The 22,722-nt window shown below is 55.3% G+C and overlaps 1 protein-coding gene across 1 annotated transcript in view; it reads right to left on the bottom strand.

The window, feature by feature from the left end:
- TCERG1L (transcription elongation regulator 1 like) overlaps positions 1 to 22,080 on the bottom strand; it is a 159,464-nt gene extending 137,384 nt beyond the window's left edge. The window contains exons 1-3 of the mRNA XM_070058271.1: positions 20,963 to 22,080; positions 19,060 to 19,206; positions 18,208 to 18,370 (exon numbers count right to left, since the gene is read on the bottom strand). Of these exons, the coding sequence (XP_069914372.1) occupies positions 18,208 to 18,370; positions 19,060 to 19,206; positions 20,963 to 21,310 (658 nt within the window). The 5' untranslated portion in view covers positions 21,311 to 22,080. The remainder of the gene's footprint in view (positions 1 to 18,207; positions 18,371 to 19,059; positions 19,207 to 20,962) is intronic.
- Between the last annotated feature and the right edge of the window lie 642 nt (positions 22,081 to 22,722).

Genomic DNA, 22,722 nt, shown 5'->3' with positions numbered 1-22,722 from the left:
ACTAATAAAATGAACAAACTCCTAGTGTAGCTAAAGAAGTTGCTTTTTCTAAATGACAAGGTATAAGCAGCACACACTAAGAAGTAGTTAACTATGATAGAACATATTAAAAGGTAAACACTGAAAAATCTTATACGAAAGTAAATTTAGAAATTTAGTGCAAGCATGAATTCTAGAAAATTTAAATGCAATCGTCAGTCCACCAGAACACAATTAGGTGAGGAGCCACGCAACCATTAAAGGCCTGAAGCAGTTGAGTCTGCACAAGTCAACACCAGGTTCTTACGCTTTCCTGTCTTTTTTTTTTTTTTTTTTTTTTTTGACAGTGAGAGACAGAGACAGAGAGAAAGGTCTTCCTTCCATTGGTTCACCCTCCAATGGCCGCTGCAGCCGGCACACCGCGCTGATCCGAAGCCGGGAGCCAGGTGCTTCTCCTGGTCTCCCATGCAGGTGCAGGGCCCAAGCACTTGGGCCATCCTCCACTGCACTCCCAGGCCACAGCAGAGAGCTGGCCTGGAAGAGGAGCAACCGGGACAGAATCCGGCGCCCCGACCGGGACTAGAACCCGGTGTGCCGGCGCCGCAAGGTGGAGGATTAGCCTAGTGAGCCACGGCACCGGCCTTCCTGTCATCTTACACATTGTTATTTAAGGAATGTCCATTACACTCTCCTGAACTCTCCCAAAGAATTAACAAGGAGGGGCCGCCCCACAGCCAACACCAGGAGGCCACACACCTTCCCACTAAGACCAGCAGAGTGCGGCAGGAGACACGGCAGGCAGGCACCTCCACGGGACAGTGTGCCACGAGGCCCCACGCAGAGCAAGACCAAGCTCCACACTGGCACCCAGCACCAGGACCAGCCTGAAAGAAGAGAAACGTGATCCTCCTAACTGAAAACGACAAGGCCATCAGGCAGGCAGGAAGCACAGGCGACCTGAGCCAGGCCAAGGGCCCCAGCCCAGCCCGCACTGGACGCCCGTGCTGACCGAGAGCGTCACGAGTGTATGGAGTGCCAGCAGCCCGGGCCTCTGCCACGCCCGCATCAGGCCCTGAGCTCACGGCCCCAGGCAGTCGATGAAAACCAGAACTTAAACATTCCCGTGAAAAACACCCAGGAATGGACAGACACACAACTCTTCCCTGGACACAAGCACCTCGGTGGCTCCTGCCTGGCTGTCCTCATGTCCTTGAAGCAGGAGAAATGGTTGGACAAGGTGGTTTAGAATCTCTGGGGTCGGCGCTGTGGCTCACTAGGTTAACCCTCCGCCTGCGCCACCAGCATCCCATATGGGCGCCGGTTCTAGTCCCAGCTGCTCCTTCTCCAGTCCAGCTCTCTGCTGTGGCCCGGGAAGGCAGTGGAGGATGGCCCAGGTGCTTGGGCCCTGCACCCACCTGGGAGACCAGGAGGAGGCACCTGGCTCCTGGCTTCAGATCGGTGTAGCTCCAGCCATAGCAGCCATCTGTGGGGTGAACCAACAGAAGGAAGACCTTTCTCTCTGCCTCTCTCTCTCTAACGCTGTCAAAAAAAGAAAAGAAAAAAAAAGAAGAAGTCTCTGGAAAGACTTGAGGCTCGGTGTCCGGCAGGTGTTTGCACAGTGAAGGCCTGGGCGCCGTCTCCGGTGTGTTTCGGCGAAGCTCTGATCCGCCAGCTGGACTTGCAGAATTCACCGAGGATGCCATAAACGAGTGTGAAGCGTCACAGAGACAGACGAGCTGGATATCAAGGCAAAGCCTGCACAACTGGGCTGCGGTCACTCGTCCAGATGCCGGCCGCTCGTAAACGCTCCTGGCAGCTGGGCGTCTCCTTTCCTCCACATTTCAGTGGTCTCCAGATTTTTATGTCCAACAACTGGGGGTCATTCTTACATTGGAGAAAGTAAAATGCATCCAAATGAAACGCAGACCATTTGTGCATGGAAGCACCACACCAGCTGCTCCCCGTAAACGCCGCACAAAGCGAGCCCCTTCCGCTCTCCCAGATCACAGACCCAGGGAGCTGAGGCTCGGTCCTGCTAGCTCGCAGAACGAGCGATGCATCAATCTCTTTCACTGAACAGTGTGCAAACTCCCAGAGAGCGCTGACCATCGCTCCCCGCCCTGCCCAGTTAGGGGAGACCACGCACGCCGCTGCTGAGCGCGTGAACTGAGGGACCCGTGCTGAGTGCAAAATGCACACTCGATGGCACAGACAAGGCGAACACAAAGGCAGGTGTCCCGCCCCCACCTTGGAGATGGACCCCGCACTGGAGCGGTCGCGTTCTGGGGGCTCCGTCTAGAACAAACACCTGCTCAGGCTCCGCCTGCCGCATCACGCTGTCAAGGTGTCAGAAATGTGAGATCCCATCACCAGAGTGCAGGATACTTCCATGCAAAACGGCCGCTTTAGAAGGGCAGTGGGTCTGTGACGTCCAGGAGGAGAGGAGGGGCCGCTCACCTCCCGCTCAGATACCGAGGCCACGGCTGTCACGGACACGCTCTGGCCACTCAGCACTAACACGGCCAGAGGTCACCGAGAGGCAGAAACCTCGCTGTTTCACAGGCTGGCCCATCATTTCACAGGCTGGGCGCAGTCTCGTCTGATTTCCGGTCTCCGCAGCCCTTCCGTGTAAGGCGACGTCTGAGCCCGCGGTGGACTGAGAGTCAATATTCATGCCTACGGCACCTGGAAGTCCAGTCCAGACCGAGAGGAGCCACTGACGTTCGGAGGACTTGCAAGGTGGCGCCTGCTTCTGGCCACCTACATGCACTTGATTAGGGGCCAGCAGCCGGACAGTGCCAATATCATGGCCTCCCCGCAGGCAGCAGCCAATCATATCAACTCCTCCTGTCATAAGAATGTGCTTCATACTGGGGCTGGCGTGGTAGCGCAGCAGGTTAAAGCCACGGCCTGCAGCACCAGCATCCCACATGGGGACCCGTTAGAGTCCCGGCTGCTCCACTTCTGCTCCAGCTCTCTGCTGTGGCCTGGGAAAGCAGTAGAAGATGGCCCAACTCCTTGGGCCCCTGCACCCATGTGGGAGATCCAGAAGAAGCTCCTGGCTCCTGGCTCTAGATCAGCTCAGCTCTGGCTGTGGTGGTCATTTGGGGAGTGAACCCACAGATGGAAGACCTCTCTCTCTCTCTCTCTAACCCTGACTTTCAAGTAAATAAAATAAATATTAAAAAAAATAAAGAATGTGCTTCACTCTTGCAATAATCCCAGTTTACAGGTGGGAAAACGGAGGCCTGGGGGTTATGCACCTTCCCCATGGACAGGCCACCAGCTGGGGCCAGAGGTCATTCTGTGGTCAGTCTGCACTCAGTCACCCTGGAGACCACTTTCCCAAACTCCATCCTCAGCCGTGCACCGTGGGGAACACACACGTATTCCTCTGACTTCCCCCGGAGGGCACAGGTCACAGCTGGGATTTGTCTTCTCACGGTTTTCTCTGGAATTGGAGAGAAGTGCGACCATCCCAGCACGGTGCAGGGCAGAGCCTAACCGACCACCACCAGCCGGAGAACTGGCAGCCGTGAAGTCAGACCACCTCGTCTCCTACCAAGACACAGTGCGTGCCCCGCCCCCAGCTCCCTGGGTCAGGTGGGATCCAGGAAGCTCTCTCCGCTGTCTGGTGCCTTTGGAAGCATCCCCGGCGACCCCAAGGCCATTGCGACCTCCTGGTGACTGAGCTCCTCCTCAGGACAGGACACCAGAGGGAGGGCCTTGGCGGGTGACATCCACAAAGACAAGGGCATGCTGGGTTGGGGGGTGGAGGAAAAAGCCCAGACTGGTGTCCTCTGAGGAAACAGGCCACCAGAGGGTGGCTGTGGGTGCAGGGAGAAGGGCGGGGAGTGCCGTGGCTCCGGGCAGGTGGGGAGGGGCTGAGGACCCAGAGGCTCGCCCTGCCCCCCCCCAGAGCCCCTACTACCGCCTCAGCCTCCAGGGCCGTGGCCCTGAGCCCCTTATTTTGTGGCACTTTTTAATTCAATCTCTTTTGATCCCGCATGAGGCAAACTTTCAAAACATATGGGGGTCTGGCCGGCGCCGTGGCTCTCTAGGCTAATCCTCCGCCTGCAGCGCCAGCACACCGGGTTCTAGACCCAGTTGGGGTGCCAGATTCTGTCCCGGTTGCTCCTCTTCAGTCCAGCTCTGCTGTGGCCCGGGGGTGCAGTGGAGGACGGCCCAGGTGCTTGGTCCCTGAACCCCATGGGAGACCAGGAGGAAGCACCTGGCTTTGGATCAGCACAGCGCGCTTGCTGCAACGTGCCGGCCACAGCGGCCACTTGGGGGGTAAACCAATGGAAGGAAGACCTTTCTCTCTCTCTCTCTCTCTCTCTCTCTCACTGTCTAACTCTGACTGTCCAAAAAAAAAACCTCAGGGGTCAGAACTGTGAACCACTTCTCCTGTTTCCTGGGACGAGACAGGAATGAAAACCAGACGCCCTGCACCCGTCAATCAGTGGAATGCTGCGTGAGTGCAGCCACGTCCGTGTGGGGCTGATGGCCAGGCCCCACGGCCCTCACCTGTGAGGGACGCAGCAGTGAGGTCTCCAGCACCAGCTGACGTCTCATGTTCAATGCCAACTACAAAAAATAAGAAGTCTCGTGAGTTTTTAAAGATTTAGTTTATTTGAAAGGCAGCGTTAGAGAGAGAGAGAGGTAGAGAGAGATCATCCAGCTGCTGGTCTACTCCCCACATGGCTGCGACAGCCAGGGCGGGGCCAGGCCAAAGCCAGGAGCTGCATCCGGGTCTCCCACATGCGTGCAGGGCCCAAGCACTTGGGCATCTTCTGCTTTCCCATGCCACAGCAAGGAGCTGGACTGGACGTGGAGCAGCTCGGGGCCATGGGACACCAGCACGGCAGGGGGCAGCTTTACTCATTGCACCACCACGCAGGCCCCCAAGTTTCATTTTATGCTGCTTTTCTGATTATAAAAGTAATCACTAAAATTATGTTTAAAAAGAAATTCATTAAAAATGAAAAATCAAAGAAATATCATTGGAAACCCAAGTACCCTGTCATCCCAGCACCCAGAAACAACCACTCCTACCTATCCTGCAGGGGGTGACCATCCATCATTCCCCTACACGCGTGACCATCATCATTCACCTACACGTGTGACCATCCATCATTCAACCATCCATCATTCCCCTACACGCGTGAGCATCCATCATTCCCCTACACACGTGACCATCATTCCCCTACACGCGTGACCATCCATCATTCACCTACACGCATGACCATCATCATTCACCTACACGCGTGACCATCCATCATTCACCTACACACACGTGTCAGTGGTTAAGCAACTGCATGTCAATGTATGTGTGTCTGTGCATGTCACCGTGCACATGTGTGGGTCCATGTGTTCGTGTGTGTGTGTCCGTGTGCATCTGTGCATGTCACAGTGTCTGCATCAGGGTCTGGGGCTGGGTACATGTGTTTGTACATGTGTGTGCATGCGTGCCCATGTGCCTCCTGTGCATTGGTGCATGTGTGTGCAGTGTGCACAATGCTCTCAAAATCTGGATCCTACTGCTCATACAGCTCATAAGCTACTTCTTTTTTTCTTTTTAAAGATTTACTTATTTATTTGAAAGTCAGAGTTGCACAGAGAGAGGAGAGGCAGAGAGAGGTCTTCCATGTGCTGGTTCACTTCCCAGATGGCCACAACAGCTGGAGCTGTGCCAATCAGAAGCCAGGAGCTGCCTCCGGGTCTCCCACGTGGGTGCAGGGGCCCAAGGACCTGGACCGTCCTCCACTGCTCTCCCAGGCCACAGCGGGGAGCTGGATCAGAAGTGGAGCAGCCGGGACTCGAACCAGTGCCCATATGGGATGCCGGCACTGTAAGCGGTGGCTTTACTCACTACGCCACAGCGCTGGCCCAATGAGCTACTTCTAAAGACTCAACACTAACACGAGGATTTTCTTTTCTCATTAAATAATCTTCTCAATGTGATTTTATTAATAGTTGAAGACTATTTTTTAATATTGATGTATCATAATTCACTTAGTCAATTATCTAGTTATGGTGGCTGAGATTTTACTGTTCCTCTGGTATTATGAATAATGTATCATTTCCTACGCACTCGCATTCTGTCATCTGCCATAGAAGCAGAATCACTCACCGAAATTGCATGTAATTTTTTAGAGGCTCTAAAGTCCAGCTGCACGCCCCACTACCCCCCGCTTGTGGCGTGTGAGAATGAACCGAGTCCTGTCGTGGTGTTGCAAACGCGAGCAGAACCTGATGCACACTTCAGCAGGAGGCCATGGCAAGGGGGCATCAAATTCTCATCCCTTCAGTGACGTGCAAGGCACATGTTAGCTAGATTACTTGTAATCAATCATTTGTTAAGACTTAGTCATTTACTTGAAAGGCAGACTTACAGAGAGAGAGGGAGAGACAGAGAGGCCTTCCATCTGCTGGTTCACTCCCCAGATGGCCACAACGGCTGGAAATGGCTGATCTGAAGCCAGGAGCCAGGAGCCTCCTTTGGGTCTCCCAGTGGGTGCCAGGGCCCAAGTACTCTGGCCACCTTCCACTGCTTTCCAGGCACAACAGCAGGGAGCTGGATCAGAACTGGAGCAGCAGGACTTGAACCGGCACCCACATGGGACGCCGGCAGCACAGGCTTCACTTGCCACACCACAGCGTCAGCTCCCACTTATAATTATTCTAGAGTCATCTGCTCATGTCTATTTTTGTTATGGTATTAGAATAAATTGTGATATATAACAACTCACACTTATTAGATTGTCTATATGTAGATAAAAATATCAGTAGCACATAAAATACTAATGTAACTTTGGAATAAGTTAAATCCCACATACATATATACAGAAATATATGCAATTTAGAGACCATTCTGAATCTCATGTGCATATTCCATTGGCAAATACTTCCAGGCGGCTTTCTCACATTTCCAAGAAGTGACGCAGTTAGGATTCTATCCATGAATTAACTCAAGGATTCGCACCCCAACACCGTGCCACGTTCCCTTCCGAGATCATGACAAGTCTCTCCGCTTTTTTAGAAGACTTTTATTTACTGACTTGAAAGGCAGAGCTACAGACAGGGGCGGAGAGACAGGAAGAGAGGTCTTCCATCTGCTGGTTCACTCCCCAAATGACCACAATGACCAGAACTGGGCTGATCCGAAGCCAGGAGCTTCATCCAGGTCTCCCACGTGGGTGCAGGGGCCCAAGCACTTGGGCCATCTTCCACTGCTTTCCCAGGCCACAGCAGGGAGCTGGATCGGAAGAGGAGCAGCCCGGACTCGAACCGGCGCCCATATGGAAAGCTGGCATCACAGGCAGAGGCTTAGCCCACTGCCCCACACTGCCAGCCCAAGAGTCTCTCCACTCAAAACTCGCAGTTCCTCGCCAAGGTCCCCAGCCGAGGTCCACGCCGACGCGGTGGCGGCAGGGCTGTCTTCCTCGGTCGGTTTGGCTCCTCCCTTCACTGTAAGGGCTCTGAGGCTGAGCTGAGTTTCCCGAGTACGGAAGCAGCATTCCCCTTCCTGCCTCATTTCTCACTGTCGCCCGCAACGTCCCGAAAAGTTCCTTGAAGTCACAAAGCGCTCCTCCGGGGACCCCAGCCAGGCCCAGCACTGCCGCCGCCGGTGGTCACATCACACCCCACCCTTCTACTTTCTGGCTTTTTAAGTGGCTGTCGCACCTGCATTTTGCCAAACCATGCAAATATTTTTATCCTTCAGCTCCCAGAAATGACGTCACCATCACAGTCTGCAGTGCTGAGATGACCGCACTTGACCTCAGCCGCTGTCACCGTCACCGTCACCGTCACTGTCACCGTCACTGTCACCGTCACCGTCATCGTCACTGTCACCGTCACTGTCACCGTCATCGTCACTGTCACCGTCACTGTCATCGTCACTGTCACTGTCATCGTCACTGTCACTGTCACCGTCACTGTCACCGTCACCGTCACCACACCAACAGCTCCTTAGTGCCCTTCGGGTTTCTGCAGCCGTCCTTACAATGCGACTTGTCTGTATAATTCACTCCTACTTCTGAAAAAAGTGGCAGCACTGGGGAACACTTCCTATCGCGGACGTCAGCCTCAGGACTTCCCGTTTTCTGAACAAGCTCTGCATCCCGAGCGCCTCCCTGGGGTGTGGGGTGGCGCCGGGAACACCTGTGGAGCGACTCCACCCCTGCTGTTAACCCAGGTGCAGCTGGGACACCAGGCCGCAGGGGGCGAGAGGCAGGCGGTCACCAGGCACAGGTGCGGCTAGGCGGAGCCAGCTCACCTGTGGGCATGCACGCAGCTGCCCATTGTGGTCCAAGCAAAATCGCCCCTCGGGTCCCAGAACAGGTCACCAAGTGGAAGAAATGCCCAGGTGATCGCTTCTCAGCCTCTTGGCTAAGGCCGGGCGTGGAACTCAGCAGTGGGCCACACCCCTGCCTGTGGCGCCGGCGCCCTATTTGGGTGTCAGTCCACGTCCCAGCTCCTTCACCTGATCCAGCTCCCGCTGCCGGCCCAAGTGCTTAGTCTCCTGTCGCCCACATGGGAGACCTGGAAGGAGCTCCCGGCTCCTGGCTTTAGATCGTCCCAGCTCTGGCCTTTGTGGCCATTTGAGGAGTGAACCAGCAGACCGAAGACCTCTCTGTCTGCAATGCTGCCTCTCAAATAAATAAATCCTTTAAAAAAATGCACCAACATTGCTAAGAGAAGCACGTGGCGTTGCACTCACAGTGGGTAACTGTGGATACGATGCGTATTCCAGGTCTCAGAACACTGGACGCCAGGAGTTTGGGCGTTTTCGCCGTGAGGAATGGACACGTTTGAGGAGCTGACGGCTGTGCTTCCCCTGCCAGGAACATCACATGACACTCCACACATGCACGACTTGGTGCATCTGTTGAAATAAACAATCATACTACTCGGCAGAGACATCTTTATCTGATGTGCCCCGTCGTGTCCGAGGCACTGTATCCGCTCACCACTAACGTAATGACTGCTCTAGCGAGCAGTGCGTGCCCGCCCTGGGGCGCACTTCCTCACAGTCTCCTTGTCCCCTGCACGCAGCTCCTGGGTCCACAGCGGCTTGGCTGGGCCCGGCTGTGACACCGAACATCACCGTCACCTCAGGCCACAGCGCTGCTCAGCAGGTCCGCCCACACCCTACCAATTCCGCTACAGGCACTCCGCGTTCCTCTGTGTTTGATTTGATTGCCTGTGCTTCTGGGCTCTTCTCCAAGAAGTCTTTGCCTAGGCCAAGGTCTTTTAAGATTCATTCAATTATTTATTTGAAAGGCAGAGTTACAGAGAGACAGAGGTAGAGAGGTCTTCCATCTGATGGTGGACTCCCCAGATGGCTGCAATGGTTGGGGCTGGGCCAATCCAAAGCCAGGAGCCAGGAGCTTCCTCCAGGTCTCTCACGTGGGAGTAGGGGCCCAAGGACTTGGGCCATCTTCTACTGCTTTCCCAGGCCACAGCAGAGAGCTGGATCGGAAGCGGAGCGGCCAGGACGTGAACTGACACCCATATGGGATGCCGGCATCACAGGGGGCAGCTCTACCGGCTCAGCACCGGCCCCCAAGCCAAGGTCCTGCGAGTGTCCCTGATGTTTCCCTCCAGTAACTCGAGGTAAACTAGGACAACCGCTGAGGAAGACGGCATTGAGATCCCTCAGAAAGCTGAAAACAGCTCTGCCCAGGACCCAGCATCCTCCTCCCAGGACGTCACCCGGAGGAAATGAACCCGCGTAGGAAAGTGTTCCGCACCCCATGTTCACTGCAGCTCCGCTCACAACGGCCAATCTCTGGCATCACCCGGAAGTCCACCCGCTGGCTGCACACGCGCCCTGGAATACTGCTCCGCCATGAAAGAAGAATGAGATCCTGTCTCTTGCAACAAAACGGATGCAACTGGAAACCATTACGCTTGGTGAAACAGGCCAGTCCACAAAGACAAATATTTGTGTTTTCTCTGATATGTGGCAGTTAATATAGAATACAAAAAATGTATAGGAATGAAATGGACTTCCTGGGAGATGATCTTGCTTCGAGCCCTTGTGGAGCTGTGGTCTTTCTCTCTGGGGAATATTGTGCTTAGTGGTGCATTAAGCCTGTGACGATAGAGTGGACTGAAATTGTGTTTTTGCTAAAATATAAAAAAAAAAAAAGCAAAGAAGTAAGGAGGGGAACTGAGAGCGAGAGGAGGGAATGAAGTGTAGTTATCTTCTTAGAATTTTACCTGTGAAACACATGAAATCTGTCCTCTTTATGTTCATGAAAATTTTAAAAAGAGTTATTTTTAAAACACGGGTATCAAGCCATCATAACTCCCACAAGTGCCACAATACTTCCTTGAGATACTGAACACATTGTCAACAGCCGGATTCCTCCAGCTGCCTCTGTTTGGTTTGCTTGGTTTGTTTGAGCCAGACCTGCACTTTTTGCCTTGCATTTCACATCTCTGTCTGCAAGTCGGCTGCACTCACACGGAGCACGCTCACTGCCGGGTGCACAATCCTCCTCCGTACCGGGCGCTCTCTGCACACAGATGTGACCGCAGCAGCGCCAGATGCTCGGCCCTCCCCGCACTCTTCCTGCCTCCTCCCATCCCAGCCACTTTCTGTTCTTCCGCCCGCGCTTCCTAGGTGGCACAGAAGCGGAATCCAGGTTGCAAGCGCTGGCTTCTGGGCTCTGTCTGGGGCTCAGTGTCGCCGCATCTACCAGCTCCTCCTGCTTCTGCGTCAGATGAGGTCTGGAGTCCCCCATGAGCAGCTCCTGTTTCCCAGGAGTGGGTGCCCACCCTGCCTGTCGGCCGATTCTGAGAGAAGAGGGTTGAAGCCCAGATGACTGGGACTTTGTCCACTTCTTGCTCGATCTGGCCCGGGTGTTCCGAAGCCCGTGTGCTAGCACAGTTGTGCCTCCTTGGCAGGTGTTTCCTCTGGATTTCCAGCTGGGCGGTGCTCCTTGGTGCAGTTGTCTGGTTCTGACTTCTCAGCTGCCTAGGACTGCGTTAGCAGCGTCAGCGGCCTTTTGATTTGTTTTGCGTGGTCTATCTTTTCCTTGCTTTGACCCTTGTCCTCTCTCTGAGTTTATGTTAAAAGTGAGGCTTCATACATTTGAGGATGAAAATCTGAAAACATCTGTCTATTAAGTGAGAAGCTTGGCCCTTTATATCTAGCATTTTACAGATCTGTAATATGCATCTGTTCCACCTGGACTCTGGTCTCTTGCTCTTCTCTGCCCGCCCTGAGTTGAGCCACTTTATCTCCATGGGGGCTAGAACTTTCTCAACAGTTTTTATGTACTTGCTCTGTGAATTTTTATACACACACATATATATAAATGAGATATAGAGAAATAGTTAGACGTGGATATAATGCATATCTTTAATTTCTCAGAGTATACCTTCAAATACTTACTCCTTAGTGCACAGTGTGATGGCCTTGTTTTTCCATACTTCCAGTTCCCCCTCAAATCCATGTGAAATTGTTGATATGCATTTTAATGTACACGATGCACACTTATGCTGGCTACTCTTTGTTATCTGTTAGAGCAACTAAAAATGAGGAAAATACGTTCTTCAATGCATTTCATCCCAGCACTGTGTGGGTGTGCGTGTGTGCGTGTGTGTGTGTGTGTAAGGTAAGTCTCTCTGCTACTGCAGTATTTCTGCCTGGTCAGCTTCTTTGTAATTTCTTGGAACGTCAGGTCACCAGACAATGAGTTATTTTCAGCTTCAGTTTGCTTAGGAAACTCTGAATTCCACTTTGGTCTCTATGACAGCTTTTTCTTCATGTAAATCCTGCACTGAGAGGCTGTATCCAGGACTTTGATAGGCTGCTACGCTGGCTTCAGGCTCATGTGGGTTCTTACAATAAAACCCAGGCAATTTTAAGCTTCATCCCCATCTGTCTTTGTCTTCAAGATTGGCTTTTTCATCTTTGAATAAGAAGTTTGAATTTGTCTACCTTTCATTTCCAGGTTTTTTTATTTTATTTGCTGTTTTCAGCTTGGAGGTTTGTTGAGTTTCTTGGGTGCATGACTTGGCAACACGCATGAGCCCGGCCTTTCTCTCTCCCTGGAGCGTGGGAACAGCGGGTCCCTCACAGCTCTGGGGAGGAGCCCTTCTTCACGTGTCTCTGTGCACTACAGTTCACTGACCGCTGACTTCACCAATTTCTTCCTGGCTCTATCACATCTCCATCAAGGTGATTTTCAGTTCATGATACCAGATCTTCTTTTTTCTAATATTTCAATTTGACTTTCTTAACTATCTCATGTCTGTTCATCCACGTCACCCTCCGTCTGTGAGACAATCGAATCATTAACCACAGTGGCTTCTAAGCTCCTGTCTGATACGTTCCGCGTATCATCCCACGGCCTGCTTCTGTTGATTGTTCTGCAGCCTGACAACAGTTTACCACTTCTTACTTGGTTTGTTGCCCTTGTAGGTTCTCTTATCAAATGCTAGACCCTGTGATTGGAACGGCAGAGAAGACAAACGGGACTCACTCCTGGGGAGAGCGCATCCTTCCAGTGTGGAGCCCCGGGAGCGAGGTCGCGCGTGTAACCAGGAGCCGGCCTGCACTGGGCTTGGCTGCCGGCGCTGCCTGACCTGCGCTGGGCTTGGCTGCCTTCCACGCCCCACCGGCCTGAGCTTCCACCAGCAATGCCTTCTGCCTGGAGGAAGAGCGGAGTGCGCCGGTCTCTCAGGGCTGGATCCCCACCACGGACTCAGTCGTCTTTGCTTCCTGCACCCCAGAAAGCAGGCGCGCCAGGCTCCAACTCTCCCCCCGAGGTGGGTCACGGGATTTCACTCCACTCTTGCGCCCAGATCTGGCTCAGTCCCAGGTGCCCCTGTCGCGGTGGCTTTAAGCGTGGGGTTTTCTGACTGCTTCTGCTTCTCCTAACAAACAGATTTGCAAAGTGTTTATAGTGTCACCGCCTCTCTCAACCTCTCCTCAACTTTGCCAACATAATTAGAGTTTGTGCATTCAGAGTAAAATGATTATAATCTCTTCTCCATCAAGAACATTTCTCTGAACTTTCCACTCCCCCATAACCGGACAGCACACGTCCCCACGTGCCCTGCAGGCCAACACAAGCTCCCGACGAGGACCCACCTTCCCTTTCGCCGCTGGTTAGATGCATTTCTAAGTTAACTGAGATCAAAAAGAAAGAAGTAAAATTGTATGATGCGACTTTTTTACCAAACTTCTCATGTTTAATAAAGATTAGAAAATAAAATGTTCTTGCCATGAAGTGAAAGTGAGAAAACATGACTCAAATATGTTCTTTAAAGTTCATACTTGGGGGGCCGGCACTGTGGCACAGCGGGTTAAAGCCCTGGCCTGAAGCAACGGCATTCCATGTGGGTGCCGGTTCTAGCCCCGGCTGCTCCTCTTCTGATCCAGTTCTCTGCTGTGGTCTGGGGAAGCAGTGGAAGGTGGCCCAAGTCCTTGGGCCCCTACACTCACATGGGAGACCCTGAAGAAGCTCCTGGCTCCTGGCTTCAGATCGGCTCAGCTCCGGCTGCTGTGGCTATCTGGGGAGTGAACCAGTGGATGGAAGACCTCTCTCTCTCTCTCTCTGTCTCTACTTCTCTCTATAACTCTGTCTTTCAAATAAATAAAATAAATCTTTTTTAAAAAAAGTCCATGCTCAGGGCCGGTGCTGAGGCATAGTGGGCAAGGCTGCTGCCTGTGACTCCAGCACCCTGTATGGGCCCGGTTCATGTCCCAGCTGCTCCATTTCCAGCACAGCTCCCTGCTGATGGCCCGGGAAGGCAGTGGAAGACGGCTCCCGTGCTTGGGCCCCTGCACCCACCTGCGAGACCCACACGGCGTTCTGGACGCCTGGCTTCAGCCTGCCCCAGCCCTGGCCACGTGGCCATTTGGGGAGTGACCAGCAGACGGAAGACCTCTGTTTCTCCCTCTCTCTGTTACTCTGCCTTTCAAATAAATAAATAAATAAAGCTCACTGGTAATCACTAAAGAAAATAAAATCAATAGGAAGACACTCCAAATAACCATATCAATGGAAATAAGCAAAATCATGCAAAACATCCTGCCAGCCCCAAAATAAAAACACAAAGGAAAGGAATAAAAATACAAACTTAAAAATTAGGATATAATAACGACAGATAAATATAAAAGCAGTAAATCAAGCACAGGTATAAATGTGCTAAACAGCATTTTGAAAGGCAAAGATTAAAACTGTGCTTTTAAAAACTGACCTGACCTTAAAACACAACAAAAAATGCAAAAACTTACATGAAACATGAAATACAAGATGCAGGTAGAGCGATGGGAAAACCAGCTATCGCCAGAGTAGATCTGAGGGGAAGACCTGGGACATGGAAGTCAGCCACGGCCTGTGGAGTCTTTCCTCCCCACACAGCGGCGTGGTTTTCTCACAGGACAAACACTTCCTCGGAGCACACTTGCTCCTCGTGATCTCTGCCCCTTTCCCCTGAACCAACACCACCTCGCGGCGGACTGGGGTGGGAACGGCCAGCCCACGGGCCGGGTGAGGCCCAGGAGGTCATGGCGTCTGGCGCTGCCAGGTGGGCCTGGAAGTTCAGTAAAACCCCAGCAGGCGAACTTTTAAGCTGATCATTTTATATGGCTTTCAAATGATGCCATAAATATCCACGTGGCCCTGGGCAGAGCGAAGCTTCCCAGCCCTGCAGGCGTGTAGACCGTCCGCAGCAGCCGAGTGCCCACAGGTCGTGCCCGAGCCGCCCCACGTCACGGGGTGCAGGGACGGGAAGCCCGCTGCTTTGCCGCCTTCCCCACGCCCATGGCGCTGTGTGGCCGGGGACCGAGTACTTATCTCACGGTCACGCCTATGCATCCGGGGTTTGTCCACGTCGGTCACGCCTGTGCATCCGGGGTTTGTCCACGTCGGTCACGCCTGTGCATCCGGGGTTTGTCCACGTCGGCCACACCTGTGCATCCGGGGTTTGTCCACATTGGTCACGTCTGTGCATCCGGGGTTTGTCCACGTCGGCCACACCTGTGCATCCGGGGTTTGTCCACATCAGCCATGCCTGTGCATCCGGGGTTTGTCCACGTCATCTTCTCTCAGGAACTGAGATGATCCCATGACCACTGTGGGGACCCCACCGTGAGCTCAGCCCCGGCACCCCGAGCCCACACTTCCTCAGTCAGAACTGTGGGGAGGAGGCTTCTGCTGCTGAGCCACCCGTCCATGGCTTGGAAATTCATTCATTCATTCATTCACTCATTCAGCCTAAGCTGTCCAGGGCAAGAGGCTCAGCTCCTGCAGCCCCTGTCCCGGTGCTGGGCCCTCAGAGAAGGAGACAAAGGCAGTTTGCCCGACCAACAGGAGGACAGCATGCACGCTGCAAGTGGCCAACGGCTTTGGTCCCAGGGCTCAGTCACTGCCATCATCCATGTGGGCTCAGTGCACAGGGAAAGGGAACTCCGCGGCGCCCGTGCCGCTCCCACGCCTTCCCCGGCATCCCTCAGCTGCTCACTCCGTCTGAGCCCCCGAGGTGCTGTCAGGGAGGCGGTGCCACGGCTGACAGGCGTCTCAGAGGTTGTTCCCGCCCGCACGACCGCCACAGCGACCCCACTCGGCTCCTCCACAGCTGCTCACAACACCGCCCACCACGTCGGGACAGGCGTTCACGGCGGAGGCTGGCATTATCCTGGAAACAACAGCGCACACCGAGACAGCGCTGAGTGCTCGTGGCACTCAAATTGCTACCTTTCAGGACAGCAAAATCGCTTCGCTCGCCAGCCCCGGGTAAACAGGTGTTGGACTCGTGTTCCCAGCCTCAGGAGCTTTGATCATGCACACAGGATCAATAGAACGGAGCTGATGCGAAGGCCACTCCACAGAAATGTAGAACAAGACTGGTGGTGTAATTCATCAGTCACAGAGTGGTACATGCATCATGTATTTTACACATACTATAATTGTCATGTAATTATATGCTTACAAGTGTACAAGTTTGTATAATATAAGTGATCAACTATAGACTAATTTGAAATTGTATATAAAATATAGAACATTTCATTGACGACATACCTGAAATCCACCTCCGCGTGTCTCCGTGAAGCTGGCTCCCAGCTAACTGCGGTGAAGCTCAAAGGACGCAGCTTCTTACTCACCTGGCCTGGCTTGACCCGACCTCCCACCTCACCTGCCACCCCAGAGCTCTGAGTAGCAGCTGGAACACGAGAATGCCTTCCTGCCTTCTTTGGACTGAATATTTATGCTTTCCAAAGTGGGTAATTTCTAAGAACTCTGAATTTTATGGAAAATAACCTAGCTTTTCAGGAAGCAGCTTAGATATTCCTGTCTCAAAACCATGCATTTTATTGTCCTTGAATCCTCTTGGGGACAGGTGTACTCCCCCGAATGATCAGTAAACTGTGTTCTATTCAGTTAAGCTCCGTAAGTTGGGGGAAAAGGAAAGGGAAAAATCAAAGCCTTGACAAACGGTGGGCGTGGTTACAACAAACGGCTATTCCTTTGTTGTTGTTGACAGGCAGATTTAGACAGTGAGAGAGACAGAGAGAAAGGTCTTCCTTCCATTGGTTCACTCCCCAAATGGCCACTACGGCAGGCACGCTGTGGCCAGCGCGCTGTGCCGATCTGAAGCCAGGAGCCAGGTGCTTCTCCTGGTCTCCCGTGGGGTGCAGGGCCCAAGCACTTGGGCCATCCTCCACTGCACTCCCTGGCCACAGCAGAGAGCTGGCCTGGAAGAGGAGCAACCGGGACAGAATCCGGCGCCCCAACCGGGACTAGAACCTGGTGTGCCAGTGCCACAGGTGGAGGATTAGCCTAGTGAGCTGCGGCGCTGGCCATGAAAGGCCATTCCAACATGATCATGTTAAAATATATTAAGTAAAAAGAGGCGAGACTGATAGACGTGTGCTTCGAATGAAGTATTGACGATTTGTCACACCAGGGTAAGCCAACGAGGTCCACATCCAAGCATTTTAAGCTGAATAACCCCCACCCCTAACACACACACCTGCTGAGAACCTGGGCAGTCATCAGGAGCTTCTGCAACTCAGCAGTGACTGGCGTGTGCACAGCCGAGTTCCCGGAGGGCCCGGACTGCAGGAAGGCACCTCTGAACTCAGGGATGAGCTGAGAACAGGAAAGTTTACCCAAGACTTGAGTTGAAACAAGGGAACCAACTTCATCAGCTTTTACAGCTACATCTGCCGATGGTTTAGGTGACAGTCATTGCCAGTGCATTAGGAAATTAAAGTTTCCCTTTCAAATGCTAACAGAGCCGTCCAGAGCCGTCATATGAGCCATGGAGTCACCTGTTATCGCCATTCAATTAAACAGGAAACATGACACCTGCGTGTAGCGCAGTTCTAAGCGTGTGTGTGTTCAGAGCTCATCAGAGCCCCCTTAACCAGCAGTGCGCAATTACAGGGAAAGGCGGCGAGCTGTCGGCAGGCACCCGTCAGGCCCGTGAGAACTGCTCTTCCTTATCACCAAAGACATTCACGGAACAAACATGCAGAAACAGGGCAGGAAGCAAGCATGGCCCGAGCAGCGCACATCACCCCACGGACGTCTCCGTGCCAGATTTCAGAGACACACGTAGAGGCAGCTCCGCAGGTAGGAAATCACGGGGAGATAATTGCGTGGGCATAAACCATTCCATAACGGAAGGAGCTGCGGGACAATGTCGGCACCGCAGCATTGGCTTGGATGATGTCACCCATCGCCGGAGGCTATCCTCCTGTCACTACACTGGGCTGTTCCCTGAGGCTTCATCCGGAGAGCGCGTCTTGGGGGGCTATTCCAGGACAATGTTCTTCCAAACAGGGCATTGTATAACCCACGTCCACCATTGCCCCCAGCCAGAAGGTGGGAGTCACCAAGCGTGCGCCTGCGCCCTACAGAACGGCGAGCGAGCTCGCGCACCCCACACCCCAGAAACAGAACGCATCTAACGGCCGACTGGCAACTCGGTGCCCCGTGAGGAGCTATCAGCAGAAAGCATGTGTGACTCTCATCTGAACAACACCCCGACACTGCAGAAGAACAAGGTAGCACGTGAGCTACCCAAGACTCATTTTTTTTTTTTTTTTGGAAAAATATTCATGCCCCTGAAGAGAAGTACATTTTGCTAAGAGAATTGTTTCACTCCAATGACAAATGCAGTTTCCGTACTTAACGCTAACTAATGAGTAAGGACAAAGAAAAGGCACATTGTCACTGTTCTGTGGGCACCAACCTGGCACGGGCTGGGGGGCTAACAGCACGGTGGGAAGCGGCCTGGACAGAGACACGGCTACTTGGTTTGCCAGCAGGTGAGGCTTTTCGTGCCCGTGGTACAATCTGGAGTCCTCAGGGTGTATCCACGTTGAGTCCAGAGCAAAGGAGTTATTAAAAAAGATCTGTCCAAAAATAATGCAAGCATAAACTTGAGGCAAGGCATGGGATACAGGACCAGCCCTACCCTGAAAATATCCGTGTTGTCTCACACCGCATCACTTTCAAAGCTAAAGGAAGACCCTCAGACTCCAAAACCAATCTTCCTCTATTTAAAGCCCCCGGGACCTGTCCAGTTCATGACTGAATCACCGCCCCGTCGAGGTCCTCAGAGTGTTGTAGAACAAGTCAACACAGCACTGTTTCTGTAGTTTTCAAGACAGTAAACTCTGGTCCATAAATGTGAATGCAAAAGCCAAAGAAACCATCAGAAAGATGAAAACCGAAGGCACTAATAGTAAGAAAGAAATCCTCACTTTTAAAATTTAAACTTATACTATATGATGTTTAAGGCACGATTTTAATGGTCACATATTTTAGAACTGAAAAATTTAAAAAGAACATTCTGGTTCAGAAATTGGAAGTTTTATATGGTCCTATGGAATTCAAGTATTTTAAGCTGAAAAACCCCCACCCCCTCACACACACCCTTGCTGGTGTTTCTGAACAGACCAACCCAATTCTGAAATGATTTCTCTACTCCTCCACAACCTATTGTACTTAACAAATACACAGGGTTTTCTGGGGTCATGGCAGTGTCCGACTATCATGTACCGAAAGCCCACTTATTAAGCGTAAGTACCCACGTGTTTACCTTATAGTTAGGAATCCTTTTATCCATCCAACTCCTCCCCACAGCAGGTGGGGGGGCAGAAGGGCAGACGTGCGGGAAAACGGGCACCAGCTCCACCGTGGCGGAAGGCGGCAGTCCCAGCGCCGGAGAAGGGCCACCAGACAGCCACTGCAAGCACAGGGAGCGAGGGCGAGCTCGTTAGCCTGAGCAGCCGGCTCTGCCTTGCACCCAGAGGTGGGGCAGCTGCTCAGAATGGGGAACTCTAGGACGGACGTAACTGACTAAAACAAAAAAGCCCTCTCGCCCCCGTCAAGCGAAATCATAAATATCTGCAGATGCAGGCAGGAGTGCAGCCGTGTTCCCATCGGAAGCATCGCAGGCCGGGACCAGCGCTGCCCTTCCAATACTGAGAAAGAACTTCCGAGCTCCAAGCCGTGAGAGCAAGGTAAGAAACGGGGCCGAGCCCCGGGACGGGGAGCCTGCGCCGCGGAGGGCTCCGTGCTGGGGCTCCCTACACGACTCCGGCAATTCCAGCCGGCACGGGGCTGCGGGTCGGCCTTCCTTTCCACCAGACGTTGTGTGAGAATCACCTCCGCCACCTGAGAAGCACTTGGCGGATGTTCGCGGAAGGAAGACGGCCAAGGAGACAGACCCAGGTCCCCAGGTTTGTCAGCGCTAAAGGGTTTCAGGGCAGCTGTCACACACCCAAGGCTCCCGGCACAGCTGAGACAGCAGGCGGGGAGGGAAAACAGCGGAGGAGCCCCCTCCCTAACCACGGCACCCCGCCTGCCCGTGGGGCACAGGCACCAGGCACTGCTCGGTGGCACCAGGGCTTTAAACTCCGGTGAGCGCTTTTTATTTTCCTGTTGTGTGGAAATGTCCTCAAGATCATGCCTTCACAGAACACAGGCAGCACAAGAACACTTGAGAGATTAACACAAAGTTCTTCTGGATTTCCCTTTTTAAAATTTTTACCAGCAAAAAATAAAAAATGCAGTTTTCTATCCGGAAAGGGGAGACATGCAGTTCTTGGGCGCTATACACCTCTAGTGGTGGCCTCGGACATAACAGCTCCCAAGAAATAACAGCGAAAGCTCCCAGGGTTTATTCTTTCAACCTGACAGCGACTGCGACTCGCACACACTCGGCCCTCCGGGTACCCTGAGATGGACAGAAGTCTGCAGACCCCGGGGAAGGGGCAGCTCCCAGGGCAATGCTGGGGTTGCCTCAATTAACAGGCGCATTGGAGCCGGACGCTCACCGGAATGTGCCAGTAAGACCTGTCCCTGGCCATTCTCCGGATCTAAACGCGTGTCCGAGGCTGGGCAGCCCGCACAGGACCTGGCCAAGACCCGCCCGCCCTGCCCCATCACGCAAAGGCAGGGTCGCTCTCCCTTTCCAACCCCGGGCTTTCAACACAGAACTGGCCAAGTGCGGTCCCCGTCAGGAGCCTGTGGCCTCAGGGCAGGCCAGAGCAGGGGGGCGCCGGCCCTCTCTCCAGCACCGGGGCCGGGCGCCCCGCCGGCTCGCACCGCACCGGCTTGAATTCTCTAAGCCCCGCCCGGGGCCCGGTTCCTAGTGAAAAGGAGGGACCCCGAACCAGACCAGGATCAGAAATGGCTCTGGGGTCCCACCTCGCAGGACGCCTGAGCGCCAACTTCCCCGCGCCGCGGACACTTCAGCACCACGCTCCGGACAGCGCCCCGGGCCGGCCAAAGTTGCGCCCGCCAGTCCCCGCGCGGCCCGGGGTGCGGGTCTGCAAGCCGCGCCCGGGGAGACCTGCAAGGAATCCCGCGAGCCCCGCCGAGAGGGACGCGGAGCGGTAACTTTGGCGCCGAGGCATGGCGGCCAGGCTGCGTCCTGGGGCCGGGGCCGGGGCCGGGCGGGGGCCGGGCGGGGACGGCCGAGCCGGCGGGGCCGTTACCTGAGCGCCGAGCAGGGGGTGGTGCGCGGCGGCGGCGGCGGCGGCGTGGTCGGACGCAGAGGGCAGCGCGGGCAGCAGCGGCAGCAGGGGCTCGCCGGGGGCCTGCCAGCCGGGCAGCGCGGGCAGCAGCGGCGCCGCGGGCGCAGGGGCCGAGAATAGCCACGGCGGGGGCGCGACCCCCGCGCCGAGCCGGAGCAGCCCGGCCGCGCCGGGCACCATCCATAGCCAGGGCGGCGGCGGCGGCGGCGGCGGGTCCGCGTTCATCGGCCAGAGCAGGGGCGGCCGCCGCCGGGGCTGCTGCTGCTGCAGCGGCCGCCGCCGCCGCGGGAGCCTGGCGCCCGCCAGCATCCTACATCCCGTGGGCCGGCGCGGGGCGCTGGCGGCGGGCGCCCGAGGTGCGGGCCGGCGGCGGCGCGGGCTCCGGAGCGAACTCACTTGGTTCCGCGGCGCGGCCGCTCGCTCCGCCCCGCCCCGCGCCGGGAGCCCCTCCTCCCGCCCGCGCCCTCCCCTCCGAGCGCCGCCACCGCCCCCCGGGCCGGGCCGCGCCGGCCCAATCCCCGCCCGTCCGCCCGCGCCCCTGGACCTGGCGGCTGCGGCGGGCGCGCGAGGGAGGTGGGCGCGGACGTCAAGGGTGCGGGAGGCAAAGGTGGGGGGCGCGGGGCGCCGAGGGTGCGGGAGGCGAGGGCGGAGGGCGCGCCCGCCCGGTTCCGCCGGTCCCGCACCCCGGCTCCGGTGCCGCCGCCGGAGGCCTCTGGTGCCTGCGGACGGTGCGCACGGTCGGGCCGGGTTCCTGCCTCACAAGTCCCGGTGCCGGGGGCGCCGACGAAGCCCCCTGGCCGCTCTCCGCCTGACTGCATTGAGCCTGGGGCTCGGGACCCCGACTCCAGGCGGGCACCAGGGCACAACTGGGCAAGAGCAGACATATCTCTCGCTCGCTCGCTCGGACAAATGTGCCAGACATTTCCCCAAGCCCCCAGCGGATCCCCGCGGTTTGGGAATCAAGTCGCTGGTGCGTGGTGTGAAGTCCCGCATCCCAGATTCCGGCGGCCGCCTGCGCCCATGCCCGCCACGCACGGAGCCGGTGGCCTGGGAGCCTTTGCCCAGGACGCCTCCTCCGCCCTCTGCGAATCCCTCCTGGGTCTCCCAGGCACGGCGTGAGCTCCTGCTCCTCCGCCCCGCAGCCTCTGCCGCCGCGCTCCGAGCCGCCGCGGGCCCAGCACAGACCCTTCCTTCTCCGGGAAGCCGCGCCTTGCCGGGGCGCCCGCGGAGTCCGCGCCGGCCGCTCCTGGTCACCGCCAGGCGGCGCCCGGACCGGCCGCGCGGGCGTCCTCCCACGTGCGGCTGCCTGGTCCCGGGGGACGCCCGGCCTCTCTGATCCCCGCGTCAGCTAGCGGCGCCAGCGCCGAGACCCAGCCCAGCCCCGAGCTGCTCGAACTGCAGGCCCAACCTCCGCGAAAGCCCGCATCAGGCCGGCTGCAGATCCGTGCACTTGAGGGCCGCCAGGAACGCCCGCCTGACCGGGAGGTTGGGGGGGAGGGGGCACGCACCTGCACCGCAGACTCACCTGGGTGACGGAGCACCTGAGCGCTTCCAGGCAGCACCCAGGATTCTCGTTCTCCGCATTGGCTCGGTCTGCTCCTGGCCTGCGTGGTTTCCTTTAAATCTGGGCATATGCAGATTTACATAGCTGGCGTCGCCTTTTTCCTCCGTGCAAACCAGTTTTCAATTAGCAAGTTTATCTCACTCCTTGATGCAGAAGT

Source organism: Oryctolagus cuniculus, chromosome 15 (genome assembly GCF_964237555.1).
Source record: "Oryctolagus cuniculus chromosome 15, mOryCun1.1, whole genome shotgun sequence".
Lineage (NCBI taxonomy): Eukaryota > Metazoa > Chordata > Mammalia > Lagomorpha > Leporidae > Oryctolagus > Oryctolagus cuniculus.
The sequence above is the reverse complement of the archived record's forward strand: the minus strand, read 5'-3'. Positions and strand labels throughout refer to the sequence as shown.